Below are 18,659 nucleotides of genomic sequence, written 5' to 3'. Positions count from 1 at the left end.
TCTTTTTTTTTTACGCACTCGTTGCCATGCCACGAAACGCCGTGTTTATCTTAGGCCTTCGAGCCATCCCTTAATAAATACATTTTGTCACCATCATCATCATCTTACCGACATTCAGTTTCATATGGCGGGGGGACGCTGTCTCCACCATGCACAGTGGCACCCCGTGGATGCCTGGACCCAAGCCGGCATCGCTCCAAGAAGACCATGCCAGTCGGTCGCTGGTCGGACCATTCGGTAAAGCCTCTCTACGGGTGTTTTAGCGAAGTGTTTCCTGAAGCTCGCATCGCTCTGCAACTAACGCTTCACTGGATCTCGCGCAGCTGCGTAGTTGAGAACGCAAGTGCGCTTGCGAGGAGTCGTCAGCGTGAAGAGGGCAGTCGATAGCAAAATCTCAGCTTCTGGATGCAAAGTCAGGCCGCCTGTCGTCCGCTGGTCCTGTCGTCTTCTCTGTCTGTGTCCCTGTTATTTGCGCTAGTCTTTTGATTAATGATGACACACCAACTAGCCCAGCCTTCTGCCTTGATCGCCTGTAAAGTTTTGGGCGAAGCACCTGGGTAGTACGTGTCATCTCAGTCCCAGTCTCACGACGGCTTTAGGTGCTTGAAGTGCACCGACCACGAGTGACCGTCCGTGTATGCATGTCTGTCTTCAACTCGTGTGTGCGCAGGATGCCATCTAACCAGCCTTTTTCCCATTCTCTGTACGCTCGACTATTTGTCCCTTTTTTAGAGTAATGAGCCGGGTATTTGTCCTGTTGTAATCTACCTTCCTTTTTTTCATGCATTCTGTGTTTCTTTCTACACTGGCGTAACGGCTGACACAAAAGGTTAAAAAAGAACTCCGGTGTGAGCTCTGATCTAAATCGTTGCCGGAAACATCAAATCTACCTGACGGTTCTTCGCAGTTACAAGCGTCAAACGCTTTGTTGGCTGGGGATGAGAGCATGTTTATTTTTTTTTTTCTGGCAGTTATCGCAGCATTATTTATTTATTTTATTTATTTCACAATAACCCTAAAAGCCCTCTAGGGAGGGTATTACATAGGGTAAAGGTTACATCGGTGAGGTAAACAGTGCGTAAATGTAAATACAATAGAAAACCAAAACTGGGACAAAGTTAATTACAGTGCATCAACGTACAAACACAAAACAAAAAATTATGATAGTTATCAGTACAGCAACTCTAAATGATTTGTACAAACTATGACACTGTCGTGGAGGCTTCGGTTATCGGCGCATTAAAAAAAATCTGTTTGCAAATCAGAGAGCGAAACGTGACATATTAGGTATGCATGGTAGTGCGTAGAGCGTCTGTAAATTTCGAGGCATTTGTTTCCGTGACAATGTGCGATGGCAGATTATTCCACTCTTTCGCGGTGCGAGGTATAAATGACTGACCAAATGCGAGGGACTGACACATTATGCATCTGACTTTGCAAGAATTATCCCGACGTGGAAAAATGGCTGAGGGTTCACGCATGAACTCGTTATGAAGAGATACGTGATAGTAGAGCTTATGTAATAGTGTTAAACGAGATATATACGGCAAAGGGACAAGGCTTCAAGCTCGGCGCGATTTTTTTAATGCTGTTACACTGGTTTCTTGTGAATAATCTGAAAAGATGAAGCGTATAGCACGGTTATGCAGGGCTTCTCGGTCAGTTATTAGGTATGACTGATGAGGATCCCATATGGCTGAAGCGTACTCTATTTTAGGGCGTATTAGTGTGGTGTATGCCAATTCGCCTAAGTGTACGGGAGCATGTTTGAAGTTATGTTTAAGGAAACCAAATGAACGGTTTGCAGAAGCGAGGATATGGTTAATGTGATTATTCCATGTCAAGTTAGGGGTTAGGTGTACGTAAAGATATTTGTAGCTGGAAACTTGTTCAACAAGGCTGTCGTTTAAGATGTAAGATGTTGATGTTCGGGTTGCCTGATTAGTAAAAGAGATGAATTTAGTTTTAGCAAGATTTAGAGGCGTTAGCCAAGTTGAACACCATACGTTTATTGCGTTTAGGTCAGATTGAAGAATGTCATGATCACAGTTAGAGTGAATATTACGATATATGACGCAATCATCAGCAAATAGTCTGATATTGCATTTGATGCCGTCTGGCAGATCATTAATATAAATTAGAAAAAGTAGGGGCCCAAGCACACTTCCCTGTGGTACACCAGATGTTACGGGGACTAGAGATGAGTTGTGATTGTTAACCGATGTAAATTGCATCCTATTAGAAAGAAAGTCTTTTATCCTTGTGACAACAGTATAGTCAATGTTTAGCTGTGTAAGTTTGTGAATAAGTCGACGATGAGGGACACGGTCGAATGCTTTTGAATAATCTAGGAATACGGCATCTACTTGAATTCCGGTGTCTATTGATGTATGTCGTGAATAAAGCCAGCGAGCTGAGTGTCACATGAATAGCCTCTGCGAAAACCGTGCTGTTGCTTAAATATGAGGTTATGTTCTTCAAGGTAGTTAATGACCTGGGAATGTATAATATCTTCAACTAATTTACAAATGTTACTTGTTAAAGAAATTGGTCGATAGTTAAGCGGTGAAGAACGATCCCCAGACTTGAAGAATGGCACTACCTTAGCCACCTTCCAATCGTGAGGGATAACGCCTGTTAATAGTGATTGTGAAAATAAGGCGGACGGTACTGGGAAGAAGCTTGGGGCAATATTTTTAGAATTGTTTTATTAAAGCCAGTATTATCAGCAGAAGATTAAATCTTAAGATTAGTAGGGAGAGAATAAATTCCAGAATCGGTAATTATTATTTCCGGCATAAATGAATCAGTGCGAGTTATGGTGGCTAACGGTTCTAAACATTCGCGCGTGAATACCGATCAAACTGTTTCGTTCAGTAGTTGGGAACAATCAGTGTCAGTTATCGCTGCACCGTCATGATCAGTAAGGACGATGTGAGGATTATGCTTGGGATTAATGACACGCCAAAAGCGCCGAGGGTTAGTTGTTAACATCGATGACAGATCCTGTTTATAGAATTGTCTGCGCGTGGCTTTTAGTAAACTTTGGTATTCTTTGTCACATGCTTTGTACCGACGCCAGGATTCAGATGATCTATTTTTGTCAGCTTGCCTGAATAATCTTTTTTTCTTGTTATTTAGGCGACGAAGGTTCAAGGAAAAACAAGGAGCAGTGTTACTGGATTTTATGGAAATGATCGGGATGTACTTATCTATGAGATTAATGAATGCATTTTTAAGTAGTAACCAGTTTTCTTCTACGGTCCGCAACAAGTAATCTCTCAGAAAGTCGATAGAAAAAAGCGATAGTTCATTGTTAATACGATCAAAGTTGGCTCTTTTGTAACACCTAATCTGCTTGCTGATAATTGACCTTTTGATAGGTGAAGGAACGAAGCGACCAGTTAAAACATCATGATCGGATAGACCACTAATATGAGTTATTTCAGAACATATATCTGGATTGTTCGTTAGGATCAAATCATGATCAAGTAATGTGAACTAACCGCCAAAAGCTCGTCGTTTGCAAACAACGTTGGCTAGTCCCTGGTCAACGCAATAATGCCGAGCCGAAGTATCCTGGAATCCACTCAGGTGGCTCAGTGGCTGCGGCGTTTGAGCGCGTGGCCGCGGGTTTGAATCCCGACGGCAGTTGCCGCTTTCTGATAGAGGGAGAAGGCAAACCTACTTGTCTACGGCGCTTTGCGTTCGCGTTAAAGTACCCCAAGTGGTCAACATTAATCCAGAGCTCTTCGCTACTGCTTCCCACGTAACACCAAGGTGCAGTTTCGGAGACGTTGAACCCCACAATTCTTTCAATACCTTGCTAGATTTCTTTTGTGTGCTCACTAAGTAGAAGAAAAAAAAAAGTGGTTGCGAAGCTAGCAGAGCGATGCAATAATGACACCGGCAGAGACGGGGTGTTGGCAAGAGACGCACTTTTTTTTTTTATGTGTACCAGCTGCGTCGTCCTCGGCGAGCTGTCCTTCCCTCGCCTCTCTCTCCCGCTTGCGGGCCCTTCACGATGGTTGCTTGTGACGTCACTCGCAGTTCCGGTGACGTCGTTGTCTCGCCAGCGCTCACTTCTTGCCAAAGCCGTACATGCCCAAGCCGTACATGCCCAGACCACCTGCGAAACGGAACGTGAAAGGTGACATCCAGGGGCAATCTAATCACCTTCAAAGCTACATTAACAAAAAAGTACGAAGCAGTTTAGACTGGTAGTCTTTTTTTTTTCTTTTTTTGGGGGGTGCTGTCACTTTTCGACTTCACACGACCATAGATGGTAGTTTCGGTGGGTTAGTAACTCATGCCACTGCAAAAATTGCCGCCGAATGCAAGCAGACTAAGAGAAAGAATAAAACGCAAGCGCCCTTTATGTGTGCGCTCGTTTTCATCTCCGTGTGCGTTTCGATCGTGCTAAGGTTCACAACAATTATGACTAACTTTAGTTCAATTCCGCGCTGAACTGGGCTCCGGCAACTGCGTCAGTAAATACGCAAACTAACAGTAGGAAGAAGCGCACTGATCCAAACGCCCTCCTTGGTTGGTGTCAGCTATTGGCCAACAGCAACCGCGTATAGGAATATGCTATATGACGAAATAAAGCATCCAGTAAAGAGTGAGGAGCAAGGTTCTGTTTAAAGGAGCGCGTTTGAGAAAGAGGTGACTTCGCTCTCAGCTTGCGGGCTCCACGCGCCCTGCAGGACTGCAAAATTTGGCTGAGATGTTCACAGCATCGTACACCATGCGCAGACTGAGTTTTTTTCACCAAGCCCGAGGGCTGGTTCAGGACCCCTTCAACCCTACAACGCTAAAATACAGTTCCACATCAAGGATATCTCCAGAACAACTCGCTCACCAGTTTTTATCTATCCATGGAGAATGTATTAGTGCGAAAAAAGGAAAATATTCAATGTTATTTGAGTTAGGGTGAAATAGTACAGTGAATAATTTATTAATAAGCAATTGGCTTTCCCCATTGCAGGGGAAAAGCGTTGTAGGGTTAAAGGGGCTGGTTCAGGACCCCTTTAACCCTACAACGCTAAAATACAGTTCCACACGAAGGATATCTCCAGAACAACTCGCTCACCAGTTTTTATCTGTCCATGGAGAATGTATTAGTACGAAAAAAGGAAAATATTCAATGCTATTTGAGTTAGGGTGAAATAGTACAGTGAATAATTTATTGATAAGCAATTGGCTTTCCCCATTGCAGGGGAAAACCGTTGTGGGCTTAAAGGGGCTGGTTCAGGACCCCTTTAACCCTACAACGCTAAAATACAGTTCCACACGAAGGATATCTCCAGAACAACTCGCTCACCAGTTTTTATCTGTCCATGGAGAATGTATTAGTACGAAAAAAAGAAAAGATTCAATGTTATTTGAGTTAGCGTGAAATAGTACAGTGAATAAATTATTAATAAGCAATTGGCTTTGCGAACTATGTACGATTGAAAACATTCTCGAGGGTATCGAGTATCGAACATGCTACTGTAGGCCGTGCGTAAAGCTTCCTCAGCTCATATCAGAATTTCGAGGTATCGACCCACTGCTACAATTATGATACGTCGGGCATTGCAGGGTGAAAATATGGGAAATCCTAAAGTCCTCGAAAAAGTGTCTCGTGAATCGCTCCTATCATTTTGCCTATCTCTCTGCTCTGACTGTTGGTGCTGTGTAATATTTAAACTTTGAACCGGCACCTGAAAAAAAAAAAAAGCAGCGTCGTTGCTCCGTTACTACCGCCACGTGTCAATAACGCATAAGAACATATCAATAACATATCATTAACGCATAAGAACATGGGTGCACCTGACCATTTCGAACACAGTGTCCTCGGGGTCCTCGGCAGAGGAAGATCAATTTGAGCTGGAATATCAGCTATCTGTGTTGGCTTACAACAATGTCCTGTATCTCTTAACATTACGACTGTCGCTTTCCTTTTATTCACTCACGTTGCAGAGAATGTATTGATTGCGTGCATGTCTTAACAGTGACGTCGATAAGCTGCCGTTCCTGGCTTTCGAGTGGTAACTAAGTGAACTTGCGGTTGCGCTTGTAGGTCTGAGTACGTATCTGAAGACCAGGAAGTTATAAAAGCAAACACGACAAAGGTTTGCCGCGGTGTTCAACGTCAATTGCACTTGGTCGACGTCGCCACGCGCAGTACAGGATGCATTGCTTTCGGACTCACCCATGCCGTAGTAGTCGTAGTCAAGTCCGTAGCCCAGGCCGTAACCCATGCCCAAGCCGTAGCCCAAGCCGTAGCCCATGCCGTAGCCCATGCCTAAGCCGCCCAGGCCGTAGCCCAATCCGTAGCCCATGCCGTACAAGCCGCCCAGGCCGTAACCGTAGTAGGGCATTCCCCAGCCGTACTGCAACGCTGGGGACATAATGGAAAGGGATGGACAAGTACAGTACCCGTAAGTGATGGATTTGAACCTACCGAAGCATCATTCGGGATATGAAATTTCTATATCTAGCCCTATTGCTAGAAAAGTTGCTGCCTTGGGTATGCGTAAAAGGTGTCGATTCTCTGCCAACCTCGAATGCGTTTATACCTGTGCCTTTCTTTTTTTTTTTTAATGCGAAGCATCATTTTCCTCATTCTTGGCACTTTGCAGTAGGTAGCTAGGTGGGTAGAAGGGTAGGTGTAGTGGATATTTAGGTGGGTAGGCGGGTGGGTGGGTGGGTAGGTAATAATGGGTGGCCACTGGTGAAATCGAGCCTCTGCATCGAACACAGCATCCCGGTGCTCCCACCACTAGGCCACGATCGCTTTTCTTTTATTATTGTTGTTGAAAATTTCTGACATGTCACAAACAAAAAAAAATCAAACTATATTTACAGTACCATCATTCATGGGCTGTTCGTTTCTTTCTTTTTTTTTTAACGAGAACACGATCGCGTGCCTACTTCTCGCGTTACAAAGGCAGCCAGCTTTTTGACACACTCGGCGCCTGCGCCACTTTCTCGTGTTTTTTTTTTTCCTTGTTTTTTTAGCTGTGGCTAAGCTCCCGCTTCGAAGCGTCATGTTATATTGCACTATCCCCGGGACTGGCACAGTCTCCCGCGTACTTTCCGCGTCGTAGTAGTTTACGCTACGTAGAAGCCGTGCGACGTTGTACCAACTTCGCGGTCGCCCAAATTAATCATGTTTTAACATTTATTCGCTGGAGCACAAATGCCGTCGTCGTTTTAACATACACCACGTGACGTAGTCGCGGGTACGTACGATTGTATAACACGTAGTTGCTGATGACGTCACAATTCATGTTATCTCTCCCTCTCACACTCGTCCGCTACCTATCTAGAACCCGACAATCGCCCTCTCGTAATGCATCCGTCGAAGTGGCATAGGAATCGTGCCTTTGCTGTCATGCGGTCGTCTTTGACGTGGTCGTCGTCGAGCTGCTGTCATCATACACGCATACGTTCTCGACCCTGCACACACTACTCAATTTCGCACACTCGGCAACGGTTTGCGAAAACCGAAACAATGTTGGGCAGCCAGGTACTTGCAGAAATGCTTCGCGTTTCATCGATTCCCGCAGTGCTTGGGATTCGCGCAATTTTTCGTAGGAGCTCCCGTTTTGACGGTACCTAAGACTGCCGATTATTTGTCCTGCGTATTAAATGGCCTGCCCGTGGTAACTGGGTTCTTATGTTTCCCCTCAACAACAACACCGACATTCGCGCCTGGGGGGGGGTATTCTGTAAGAGTCCACCTAGTGGACTGTCTATTTCGGCCGCTGCTGATTGGCTAGGGCCACTCGCCTCCTCATCTCTCGTAAAGCCGCATCCAGTCAGCAGCGGCTGAAATGGACAGTCCACTAGGTGGACTCTTGCAGAATACCCCTCCTGGTCACTCATCCATTATGTGTCTGAATTCGACACCGCCCAATTACAGTTTCATCGTTCAGCGCGCTGTCTATATTGATTTCAAGTTTCTTGGGCATTCTCAACGTTGCGCCCTACACCCCTCGCCACACGTCAATTAGTAATAAGAGAGCAATCGAAAAAAAAACACTAAATTGTTGGGTCTAACGTCCCGAAACGCAGAGCAAGTTCATGATATTGTTGCGACATATTCATACACGTGTGTTCATGATAACGCCGTGTACATGATCCTTCTGTGTCATGTGGCCAATATTTCCCAGCGCTCTCGGGCATCATACGTGTTAGCACCTGTCGCAATGCCGTAGAGAGAATTTAACCGGCATCCTCTAACCTTCTGGGTGTCGTTATGTTACTGATTAGCAGCTTGGTTGCTGAAACATGGAATGAACCATGTTTGAGTCCCATTCTGCCTATATTTTTTTTTTTGTGTGTGAGTGGTAAAGCCCACAAACGTGACAATACTTCAACCTCCGGGATATCGGCAAGCTGCCTTTTCATGACTTGCGAGTGTCTGCGAAATGGGTTTTACTCGTCGGCAGGTCTTCTTCTTATCACTGCTCTGCTTATATACACAGGCCCGGATAACGTTTCTAGAGGCTGACTACCAATCGCAAACTATACCCCTCCGAGACACCAAACATCGTGCCTGTTTCGGACCTTCTTGTGCGCGGTTTCGTGCGAAACGAGAGGGGGTGCTTTCGAAACTACAGTCGACTCCCGTTCATTCGACCTTTTCGGGGCCGCAACATTCGGTCGAAGTATCCGAAAGATCGAATTAACGAACGGAGGGCAAAGATAAACGAATTCAAAACTTTTATATTGCTTGGAGTAGTCTGTAGTCGTCGACCAACGACTCGAACGCTGTGTTACATCAACTGTGCATGTCATCGTCAGTTGATCTCAACACTGTAATGGGCGCTGATAAAATCCTCAAATAAGACATCGCCGACGCCACAAACCAAGCCGTAATCATTACTGCGGGACAGGTTGCCGTCGTCACCGCCATCTGCTGGAATTCTTGTTTTCAAGCTTTCAGTGACCACTACACCCACCTTGGAATGCCGGTGGAGGTCGAATTAAACGAAGCGGTATATGTTTCAGGGTTCGAACTAAGCGAGTTTTTCTTCCTTGGCAATACGCGTTTTTCCGTCGGCGCTATCCCAGGCGTTGGAATTAAGCGAAAAAGAAAGTCGAATTAACAATGGTCGAATTCACGAAAGTCGACTGTACCACCTTCATGCAACCAATCGCAGAGGTAAAGCGTCGACAATAGAACCGAGACAATGACCCTTGGCACATACATATAAAGTGCTAGCTATATATGTATGCCGCGCAGAGAAGCCTACCGGACAGAACCTTTATGGCACATGGAATAACAAAAAAACTTAATTTGTTATTTCGCATTATAACAGAGAGAAAGGCTTGATTACCTGCTCCAAGTACGGCGGCCCAGGTGGCGCTGAGGACGACCTGTGAAAAAAGAAATTGGAAAGAAAATGAAACAGCGTCGTGGACCGTTCACGGCAAAGCAGCAGGGACGGCTTGCACGAACATTTAATAACGAAAATAATAACGAATTTAAGAACGCGTTCTTGTGATGACTAGTCGTCTACAGAACATTTAAGAACGCGTTCTTAAGTTCGTTATTGTCTTCGTGCAAGCCACCCCAGAACATTTAGCCAATATGCTTTCCTGAGCATGCGCTAGAAAGCTGAATTAAACAGTTGATTGATTGATTGATTGATTGATTGATTGATTGATTGATTGATTGATTGATTGATTGATTGATTGATTGATTGATTGATTGATTGATTGATTGATTGATTGATTGATTGATTGATTGATTGATTGATTGATTTTTCCTGTTTGCCTTCCGGCTAGCTTCAAGATGACGCAGTTTTGGGCACTCTTCAGTCCGATTCGACTCTCTCCTTACAGATGGTGTCTGTAAAACGTGGACAGCATTTGGGAAAAGTACACAGGCCACAACTGCGTTTATCAGCAGCCGACTGCCAACTGCGTAATGGGTCACGTCCCGACAACTCCGCAGCGAAGTCTGCAGCCCTCATTCTCACTGCTTATGAGCCCCGGCCTCCCCCGCATAAAAATGCCGTAACGCAAGTCAAGCAGAATATTTTGTCGATATCGTGGTTGCAGTAAACTTTTTGACGCGGGTTGTACATGTATTTTAAACGTATACGCCACCGTCTGTGACATAAACGTAATATAAAGTTAAGGCAGACTCGCCGTCCGCGTGGCACCTCGAGGCTGGTTTTAGCTGCGTGTAGTTTCTGGTTGTTGTGAGAACGCGCTGCGCCGCCAGTTGCATTTGGTTTTAGTGTGATTATGCGTGTCCGTGGTTTGTGACCAGCACCAGTACGTTTTTTTTTGCGTTTTCTTCTTTTGAGCACTGTGCCTTATCCAGGCTCACAAACCACGATCCTTATCGTAAGAGGTATGGTACACACTTTACCACTTGTGGGGACATAGCGCGAGCTTTCTTCTATTATTATTCTGTTATTGTTATTATTCCAGCTCGCTGCAGTGATTCACGTTGGAGGGTTGCTCAAAACGTTCACGCTATCGGATACGCCAGGTTGACTGATGAAACCTTAAATCAGACCTGCCGTACGTGCTGCTGCTGTTGTTCTCTGTACAGGGTAATGACCTCACCCAAACTCCCACCCAAACTAAACAGAAAAGAAAATACGCCAAAGGTATCGGCACGGTGTTATTTGTACGCATTGGCAGCGCTAGAAGGCGATCGATCTCGATAGAGCGAAATGTTTTTTTAGGAGCATCGGCAGTTTGGCGAAGCTGTGCAGTAGCAACTTGCAACGAGACGTGGTTACGGCTGGCATCAGCTGCGCATGCGCTGAACACACGGCCTTTACCGGCAAACTGCAGCCCATGTGACGTGACGGTGTCCACTTGTCCACGAAGCATATGCTAGCTCAGTTCAACGAAACGATGAAACTCTTGGCACAGCTTCGAGGGCAAGAAAAAAAAAACACGCTTCTGAAAGAGCGTGGCCTCATGAAACCCAGAAATTACTTTTACTTGATTCTTTCGCAAGCATCTAAAGGAGTTTGAAAAGAAAGCTTCCTAGGTCCTAGAGCAGAAAAAGTGAGTACACTTTTTTTTCTCGTCTTTCCGCTCCACTTTACGTGCATAATGAAAGTGGTTCCTTCTTGTACACAAAAGTGTGAGTGCGCTCCTGCTTTTCTCAACCATGAATTCACTTTTTTCTATACAAATACAGTTTTCGTCCGAAATTCTTTAAATCTAGGCAGAGCTTAGCACAGCGAGGGCTGAGGACCTTCTAGGTTTTAGGCTGGCCCTAACAGCATTTCCTGGTCGATGTTCCGCAACTGCCCACCGTTCTTGTTATCTTTCTCGCCCTGGCGTAGTCGGAGTCGTCAAAACCTTTGCTACGCACTGTAACCCCACCCCCTCTTTGTTTGTTTGCTTCTTGCACAACAAACTTCTGCTTCGAATTTCTGACAGGACCATTTGCACTGATACGCATCTAGCTACTCGGCTTTCTCTCCACGTCACAATTTTAACGTAAGGTTTAGTGAACTTTTCACTTTGACAGAAGTGCATAGTTCCCTTCCTAAATCATTGCCGTGGGCCATTTGTAATCAATTCGAATATTTCACCGAAACGGTAACGGCAAAAAAAATTACACGAGAATTTTTACATAAATAGGCGGCACTAGTGGTTATGTAGGCCCACGTTCCCTTGCTTCTCATTTCGGATGAGGAATAGCAGCACTAGTCTAACGCGTTCAGTCGGTCGCAGTACGATCAGCTTGCATCAAACGCACAATAGCCAAAATCCGGATCACGAATTTCGAAATTACTGTGCAGATATTTTTTTATGTGCCCGTACGATTGCTCGCAGCAACATTTTGTGTAGTAACTGCAATGTTCACGTTTTCTGGACCCAAACTAGCCTAGAGCTACGATTACACTCTGTGTGTGCAAACTTTATGTTACAAGAGAAAAACACGATAGTGAACCAAAGTCAATCAGAGAAAGTTGAACGGTAAATTCTTCACGCAGCACTGGTTTTAATAACTCAATTATTGACACGCGAACCGACCGGCATTCAATTGAACACGCAAATTAACTGATATCGGCTGATCCACATTGCTCACGTTTCTCCGAAGCTAAAATTAAGCACGATCGATGTCAAGGCGCACTAGGTCATTAGTTAGTGTCTTCTCCCCTCACGCCTGCCCTCATGTGGCGCCCTCTATTTAACTAAACATTTCTCCAATGGAAGTCGGCTACGGCATATAGATTTGGGTACAGTGTGCTAGTTACAACACGCAGAATAGTACACAGCGTACATATAGTATGGTATAACTATGGTGTATATGGATATGAGTGCCCGTATTGCATTCCAGGAGACATGTCTGTGAACTTATAATGGTGCAAGAGCACTCTTTTTTACGCTCAACTGGCATAGTAAAACACGATCCACTGAATCTTCCACTGATCCACTGAGCTAAACTTATGTCCTTTGCAGAGCTGCGCCATTAGAAGATTGTAGACGCCGTAAAACAAGACCTGTCGAATAATTTCGAACTCCTCTCTCCGTGTTTGAACAATCAAGTGCTTAACGCACGGACATCTTTGCATTTCACCAACACCGAAAGCTGGGACACGCGGTAAACAGTCGAACCGACGACCGTGTGCTCTGCATCCAAAACTGCATATAACCAGCGAGCCTCTCTCTCTCTACGCCCGGTAATGCGGCACCGCCACATCGCGGCGTGCCACGACATCGATTGCTCCCAACGTCCCCGTCTCCCTTCGTCACGCACCAGAAGCGAGGCGACAGTCCTGCAGATCCTTGTCATCCTGGACGGTTCCTTCGTGTAACCTCGGAGCTCGGCTTCCAAGTGATCCTCCTCCGCTTACAGACTCGGCACCTACTGGGCCGCAGTCCACGACACTGTGGAACCCTCTCCGATTGGCGCACGATGCTTTTGCGACTCGGGAGTGCGCCGCCGTTTCGTGCAGCCTTAAAAGAAACCCGCCTCGGCTACATCTCAGAACCGTGCCGCGGACCGCGACCCATCGTTAGTTCTCGAGAAAAAGGACTCGCCAGGGAACCTCCTATAGCATTCAACCCGCTCTCTGTGTAACCTTCCCACCTCTTTCCTGCATTCGCTTCACGCGTTCGCGCTCTCTCCTTCACTCATTTGAATCTGTCCCTCCATCTTGGCTCCTTTCACCCGGCCCCGGCTAGCGGCAGCCTCGCGCAAGCTGCCAGAGATCGCCCTTCTTTGCGGAGACAGTTCCGGCGCGGGCCGTGAAAAGAACCACGAGGGCCTCGAATGCGCGCTACTCGTAAATGCGGACGGTCAAAGGGGGAGGCGTGACGGTCGATGAGTGTAAGAGGCCCCGGTGTAAGAAAGACACTGCCACTCTCACTCCCCCTTTCTTTGCGGCGTCTTCCGCCACGAGCCTGTCCGCACTCCAGATTCGAGTCACGTGGCCTACGCGTGAATACGTATGCGCGAGCCAAGCGGGTCTTGTCAGTTTGCCGGTTTTTTTTTTTTCTTCTTTACTTTATTCATTTGCTCTTCGGAAAGGGTAAACTTGAATATGCGAGCAGGGCGCGATCTGGCAAGACCTTCCGGGACGGAGACGCGCAAACACTGAGCTCTCTTAGCCTGAAACGGCAATCCGGTAGGTGCCCTTTGAAGAAGGCCCGCGTGGTAGGAGATGCACAGTCTTTTATCGGACTCCTTTTTTTTTTTTGCACACTCTCTTCATTCTCTCTTTAGCTTTCTTTCTTTTTCGGTTGCGCGTCTTCCTTGCGGGCCCGCTTTCACGTTCGCAGACTGAGTTATCTCGATGAATCCGTAGCCGGCGTCGGCCAGGCCCCTTCTATGGCGGGCACGTCAACAGACTCGAGGCGTATGCCACTGCAGAACCCTCCCCCTCGAGGTGTGAAACCCGGCGGGCGCTAATGACGTGCCACGCGTCGCCCGCCTCGCGGGCGTTCGTACAGCGGGCGACGATTCGGTTTCCCGTCTTCCTTTTCGTGGGAGCGGAAGGATCACGCACGCGCGCGCGACCTTTTGGCCCCGGCTGCTCTTTTTCGAGCTGTCAGCGCGGCTGCTTTTGACCGAGCGCGACAAGATCCGCGCATAGTGGGTAGAGTTAGCACCCCTCTGCCCAGGTGATGACGGGTAGCCAGGATCCCCTCCCGAACTTTCTGACAGCCTTATACCGCACGCACAGTGCGTACGTTCCCAGTAAAGCATAGGGCTCGAGCACAGAGGGGAGCCAGCAAAGGCTCTGTTCCACGCCTATAGAATAACGCCAGGTGTATTAGGATGAAAGCTAAATCTAATCCTAAACCCAATAAATTTGAATGTTTAAACTGCATAACTAAGGCGCTTCCTGTTCGGAAAGCTATAAATCTGATTGTACTCATGTGCCTCTAGCAGCGACGTTCTTTCGTATTAGGGAACAGTGGTATACACCTTTCTTTTGAGCGTAAGGTACCATTCTCAAGTTGTTCTCGCTATGCAAGTATCTCTTCAATGAAACGAACTCTTAACCTAGCTGATCTTTCGTGACGCCGCGAATGTTCCCGTCACTCCCTTTTTCACAGAGTTTTTCATTTGAACCTCCCTTTAAAAGAAATCCTTCTTGCCCCTCCGTCTTATATTTCGGCCCGCACTGACCACAGCCTTAAAGTCGGGGTGCCATTGTGCCGTACAAACCGGCACAGTGACTCATTCATCCCTAGGACAAGCACGGACTGGAATCGCCTTCCTGCATCAATCGCACTCATCACCGACTCTACCAACTTCAAGACCGCTGTTCAGAATGCCTTTTGTTAATATTTTTTGTTAATACTTTTTGTTTGTATTTTTACTGCATTACTTTTGTTTTCGATCCACTCCTTTCTGTAACGCTTTCGGGCCTTTAAAGTACGGGAAATAAATAAATAAATAAATAAATTTGGTCAGCCATTGTGTACCGCAGTGAATTCAACTTGAATTTCTTTTTGAACTTGAAAAGCTCACAGCAAATGCAAATGAAGCATAGTATGGTGGCATAGAGTGAGTATGCCTTCCTATTCAAGCGGGATGCCGCCTACTTTTGCAGGTGCGGTTCCGCATTTGTGATGGCTTACAGTTTTGTTCCCATTCAGTGGCCTCACAAGCGCTAGCAGAGCGCCCGGTTAACACCCCAGCCGGCGCTGTAGGCCTCCTTGCGGGAATTACATCACATAACTACCTCCCTTTTGAATAGAAACGTAGAGGATCCCCTTGCGACAAACAGGGTGGAGCCTCGTCCTCTCCCCTACTTAGTTGGATAGGATAAACGCACTGATAAATGCACAGGGACTTTGCCTCTCTTAATCACTTGAAGTTGGGAGACCGAGTCGATGCCCTTCAATGTTTTCGTGCAGGAAAGGCATATGGTGTAAAAAGCCAGCCGCCCTTACACGAACACACGTAGGAACATAAAGGACAACACAAACGCCGACTATGGCGGAAAATAAGGGAGACGCAAAAGTTATCTGCGCATGCTCAAGACAAGGCCGCGCCTGCTCGTCACTCGTGACACCCGTTCTTTCTCAGGGATCACAGTACGCTGGCCCTGCACGCTTAGAACCTCATGCTTAGAAAGAGAGAGAGAGAGAGGGGGTAAACTTCATGCATCAGAGCATACGAGCATAGGTAGCTCCTCCGCTCTGCAGTGGGTGGTCCTCTCCATCGTTTATGGTGCGTTTCTTCGAGGTTTTCTCGAAGAAACGCACCTTGACCTTGACCTTAACCGTCTTTTTGGTTCACCCGTGGTTGCTCAGTGGCTATGGTGCTAGGCTGCTGAGCACGAGGTCGCGGGATCGAATCCCGGCCACGGCGGCCGCATTTCGATGGGGGCGAAATGCGAAAACACCCGTGTACTTAGATTTAGGTGCACGTTAAAGAACCCCAGGTGGTCGAAATTTCCGGAGTCCCCCACTACGGCGTGCCTCATAATCAGAAAGTGGTTTTGGCACGTAAAACCCCATAATTTTTTTTTTTTGGTTCCGTCTATCCCACCGCTGCCACCAGCTGTTACGTATTCGACGGCTAGACATACGTAACACTGTCTTGAAGAGTCTTCGCTGCCCACACAAGTGTCTTACCCGGCGCGGGCGTACATGTTTGCTCACATTTACGAGAACCGCTTCATTGCTACTACCCCGATACCCGAGCCCCGATACGCACAAAGTTTTGTCGTTAAGGCCTGTGCACAGAATGTTTCGTCCATATGCTTCTATCTAAAGTATCATGCCAGTCAGGATTTTCTCTCAAGCACAAGCAATGCTGAAGTTGTATTGGCTTAAACGCTACTGACATTGTTCCACGATGACGTACTCATGCGCACCTAATCCGCAAACGCGATGAAAGTGGAAAGACACACTGTAGACGTAACTGCCTTCGTCAAATGTTCTTGCGCGACGCACTGCGTTGGGCAAGAACACATAACCTGTAAGCAAGAAAACATCTTCGCTCCAGAGAGGCGATGCCTCACGCGTGTCACTGTATATCAGTGACGTCAGCATAACCACGTCGTGACGTAGGCGACGGAAGCGTTCCGTCACAGGCCCGAAGAATCACCGCGGTAAACATCGGTACTGGCACTCGCACAGCAAGCGGGACCGTTCTATGCTGGAATGTAAGTTGGGCGCGTATTTAAACAAAGGACAAAAGAGGGTCTCGTGTATGATGTATGATTATTGTATGCATGCTCGCTTGATCAGTTTGTTCCAAAAGCCTACTATCGCCAGGCGAGCTCAGGGATGAGGTAGAGAGTTGAAAAAGGCAAGATAGTTCCTCGGAACAATATGTTGCGTTTACTGTCATCTGAAAAAAAAAAGAAACATCTTGTCCAAATATGTTCGAACACAGTTATGTGACAATGACGTCAAAGGCAAACTTAATTTTCCACCGTACGCGGTTTCATCTGTTTAAGCAGACGGGACGTGCAGTCAGGGTACGGAACCCCTAGCCCCTCTTTTTTTTTCTCAACAACGCTGAACATTTGCTTAACTCATGTATATATATATATATATATATATATATATATATATATATATATATATATATATATATATATACATGATTTAAGCAAATGTTCAGCGTTGTTGAGAAAAAAAAAGGGGGGGAGGGGTTCCGTACCCATATATATATATATATATATATATATATATATATATATATATATAAGGTGAAGAGCACGAAGGGCGAGCGAGCCCTGCCCGTGAAAAGTTGGCTCTGAAACGTAATTCAACGTTTCCGGGGAAAACAACTCACACAAGCACCCTGCGTTAAAATTATGAATAAATTTGTAAGACAAAGTGCTCACGCAGAATCACGGGAAGCACTGACTGTGCTCTGCATCGAGGAACAGCCGGCGCGTTTTTGTCATGTAAAACATTCCTTTGTAACGTCGTCCCCCGTAGTTCTGCTCAGCCTAGTATTTTACAGCCTAACGCAGCTGAAGAGGACCCGAGGGAAAATGGGCTGCCCGTTTCATCGGACAGGCACACTGTGCAAGCGAGTACCCAGCGAGCGAGGATCCCCCTCCCACTCTTTTTCCCCACCGCGACTTTTAGTAAGTGCCGGGCCGATATGTCGTGAGGCGAAGCTCGTCCTCAAGTGCTCCTGAAACGCCAAACAGCCGCAACCGAGCTCTCCTAACGCCTAAAAGCAAGTCCCGTTCCAGTGAGTCCCTTTCCAGTGAGTTCCGTTCCAGTGAGTTCCGTTCCAGTGTGTCCCGTTCGTGGAAACGTTTCGACTACGGCGGTTCATCGCTCACGGCAAGACTTGCGGGACGTGGAAAAGACGTCGAGATTTTGAGGCCGTAAAACGCAATGGCCCAGCCTTGTGAGTCGCGTCGCCGACAAGCGGACACTCGTGTTCTACACCCATGTTCTGCACCCGCGTTTTTTTAAGGGAATAAAGAAATTAACGACCGCCGTCTGGGGGCCGAGCACTGTCCTTCCAAGTTCGCCAAAGGAGGACACCGTGTTGAGTCCGAGGTCCACCGTGGCTTCTTTGTAAGCCGCTCGGGGAGTGGGGGGGGGGGGGGGAGGGGGCTAAAATACGTCACCGCGCGTTTTCTTTCCATTATTCCTTCTTTCTTGTTTTCTTTTTCTTTTTTCGAAAGGAGAGGTGTGGACGGCACAGGCCTTCCCGTTCTCGTAAAAGCGTACGCCGCGTCTTGGCCGTTAAAGCGCTTTGTGAGTTTCTCGTTCAAAAGGTAGCTATAGCCCATTGCGTGCGGCGGGGGCCGGGGAGGGGGTGGAGGAGGTAGTCCCTGCTCGCTTTCCGAACTTAACAAACTGCGCGCGACCGGAGTTGGGTAGTCACTGCGCCTTAGCGTTCACCGTCACAAGTTCGGCAGCTCGAGCTACTGCGGCAAAGAGCGTCTCTCGCACAAGAGGTGTTGCCGACGCGAGCTTTATACGACCGCTCTTCAATGTGTTCGGCTGTTCTGCCGGTGGCACACGTATACTATCCGCCGCAAAGATTGCAGCAAGCGGCCGTCTCTGAAAGAAGGCGAATTTCTTCGCACCGCATATATACGGGGCGTCCGCCTATTCAAAGGATGCCCAAAAGGGCATTTCTTGCCAAACGCTGCTTCCATATGGGAGACAGGGGTAAAAGGCTCTTCAGATTCAACCACTGAATCGTTCTCGCTCAAATGTTGCACAGGCGTGGCATCTAG

At 47.0% G+C, this 18,659-nt stretch overlaps 1 protein-coding gene across 1 annotated transcript; it reads right to left on the bottom strand.

Annotated features, from left to right (window-relative positions):
• Nucleotides 1-3,921: 3,921 nt before the first annotated feature.
• Nucleotides 3,922-12,980, bottom strand: LOC126517395 (uncharacterized). The gene is made up of 4 exons (XM_050167105.3): nt 12,737-12,980; nt 9,333-9,372; nt 6,197-6,385; nt 3,922-4,129 (listed from the first exon to the last, which is right to left on the bottom strand). Exons 1-4 carry the CDS (start codon nt 12,770-12,772, stop codon nt 4,080-4,082), a joined length of 315 nt encoding a protein of 104 aa, XP_050023062.1. The 5' UTR covers nt 12,773-12,980; the 3' UTR covers nt 3,922-4,079.
• Between the last annotated feature and the right edge of the window lie 5,679 nt (nt 12,981-18,659).

Source organism: Dermacentor andersoni, chromosome 11 (genome assembly GCF_023375885.2).
Source record: "Dermacentor andersoni chromosome 11, qqDerAnde1_hic_scaffold, whole genome shotgun sequence".
NCBI classification, from domain to species: domain Eukaryota; kingdom Metazoa; phylum Arthropoda; class Arachnida; order Ixodida; family Ixodidae; genus Dermacentor; species Dermacentor andersoni.
This window is presented reverse-complemented; position numbering and strand designations above follow the sequence as displayed.

Coding starts and splice junctions, on each gene's coding strand:
- LOC126517395 (XM_050167105.3), bottom strand. CDS start 12,772: ATGACAAGGATCTGCAGGACTGTCGCCTCGCTTCTG. Junction 9,373..12,736: donor GGACTGTCGCCTCGCTTCTG/GTGCGTGACGAA, acceptor CTTTTTTCACAG/GTCGTCCTCAGCGCCACCTG. Junction 4,130..6,196: donor CTACGACTACTACGGCATGG/GTGAGTCCGAAA, acceptor TCCGTTTCGCAG/GTGGTCTGGGCATGTACGGC.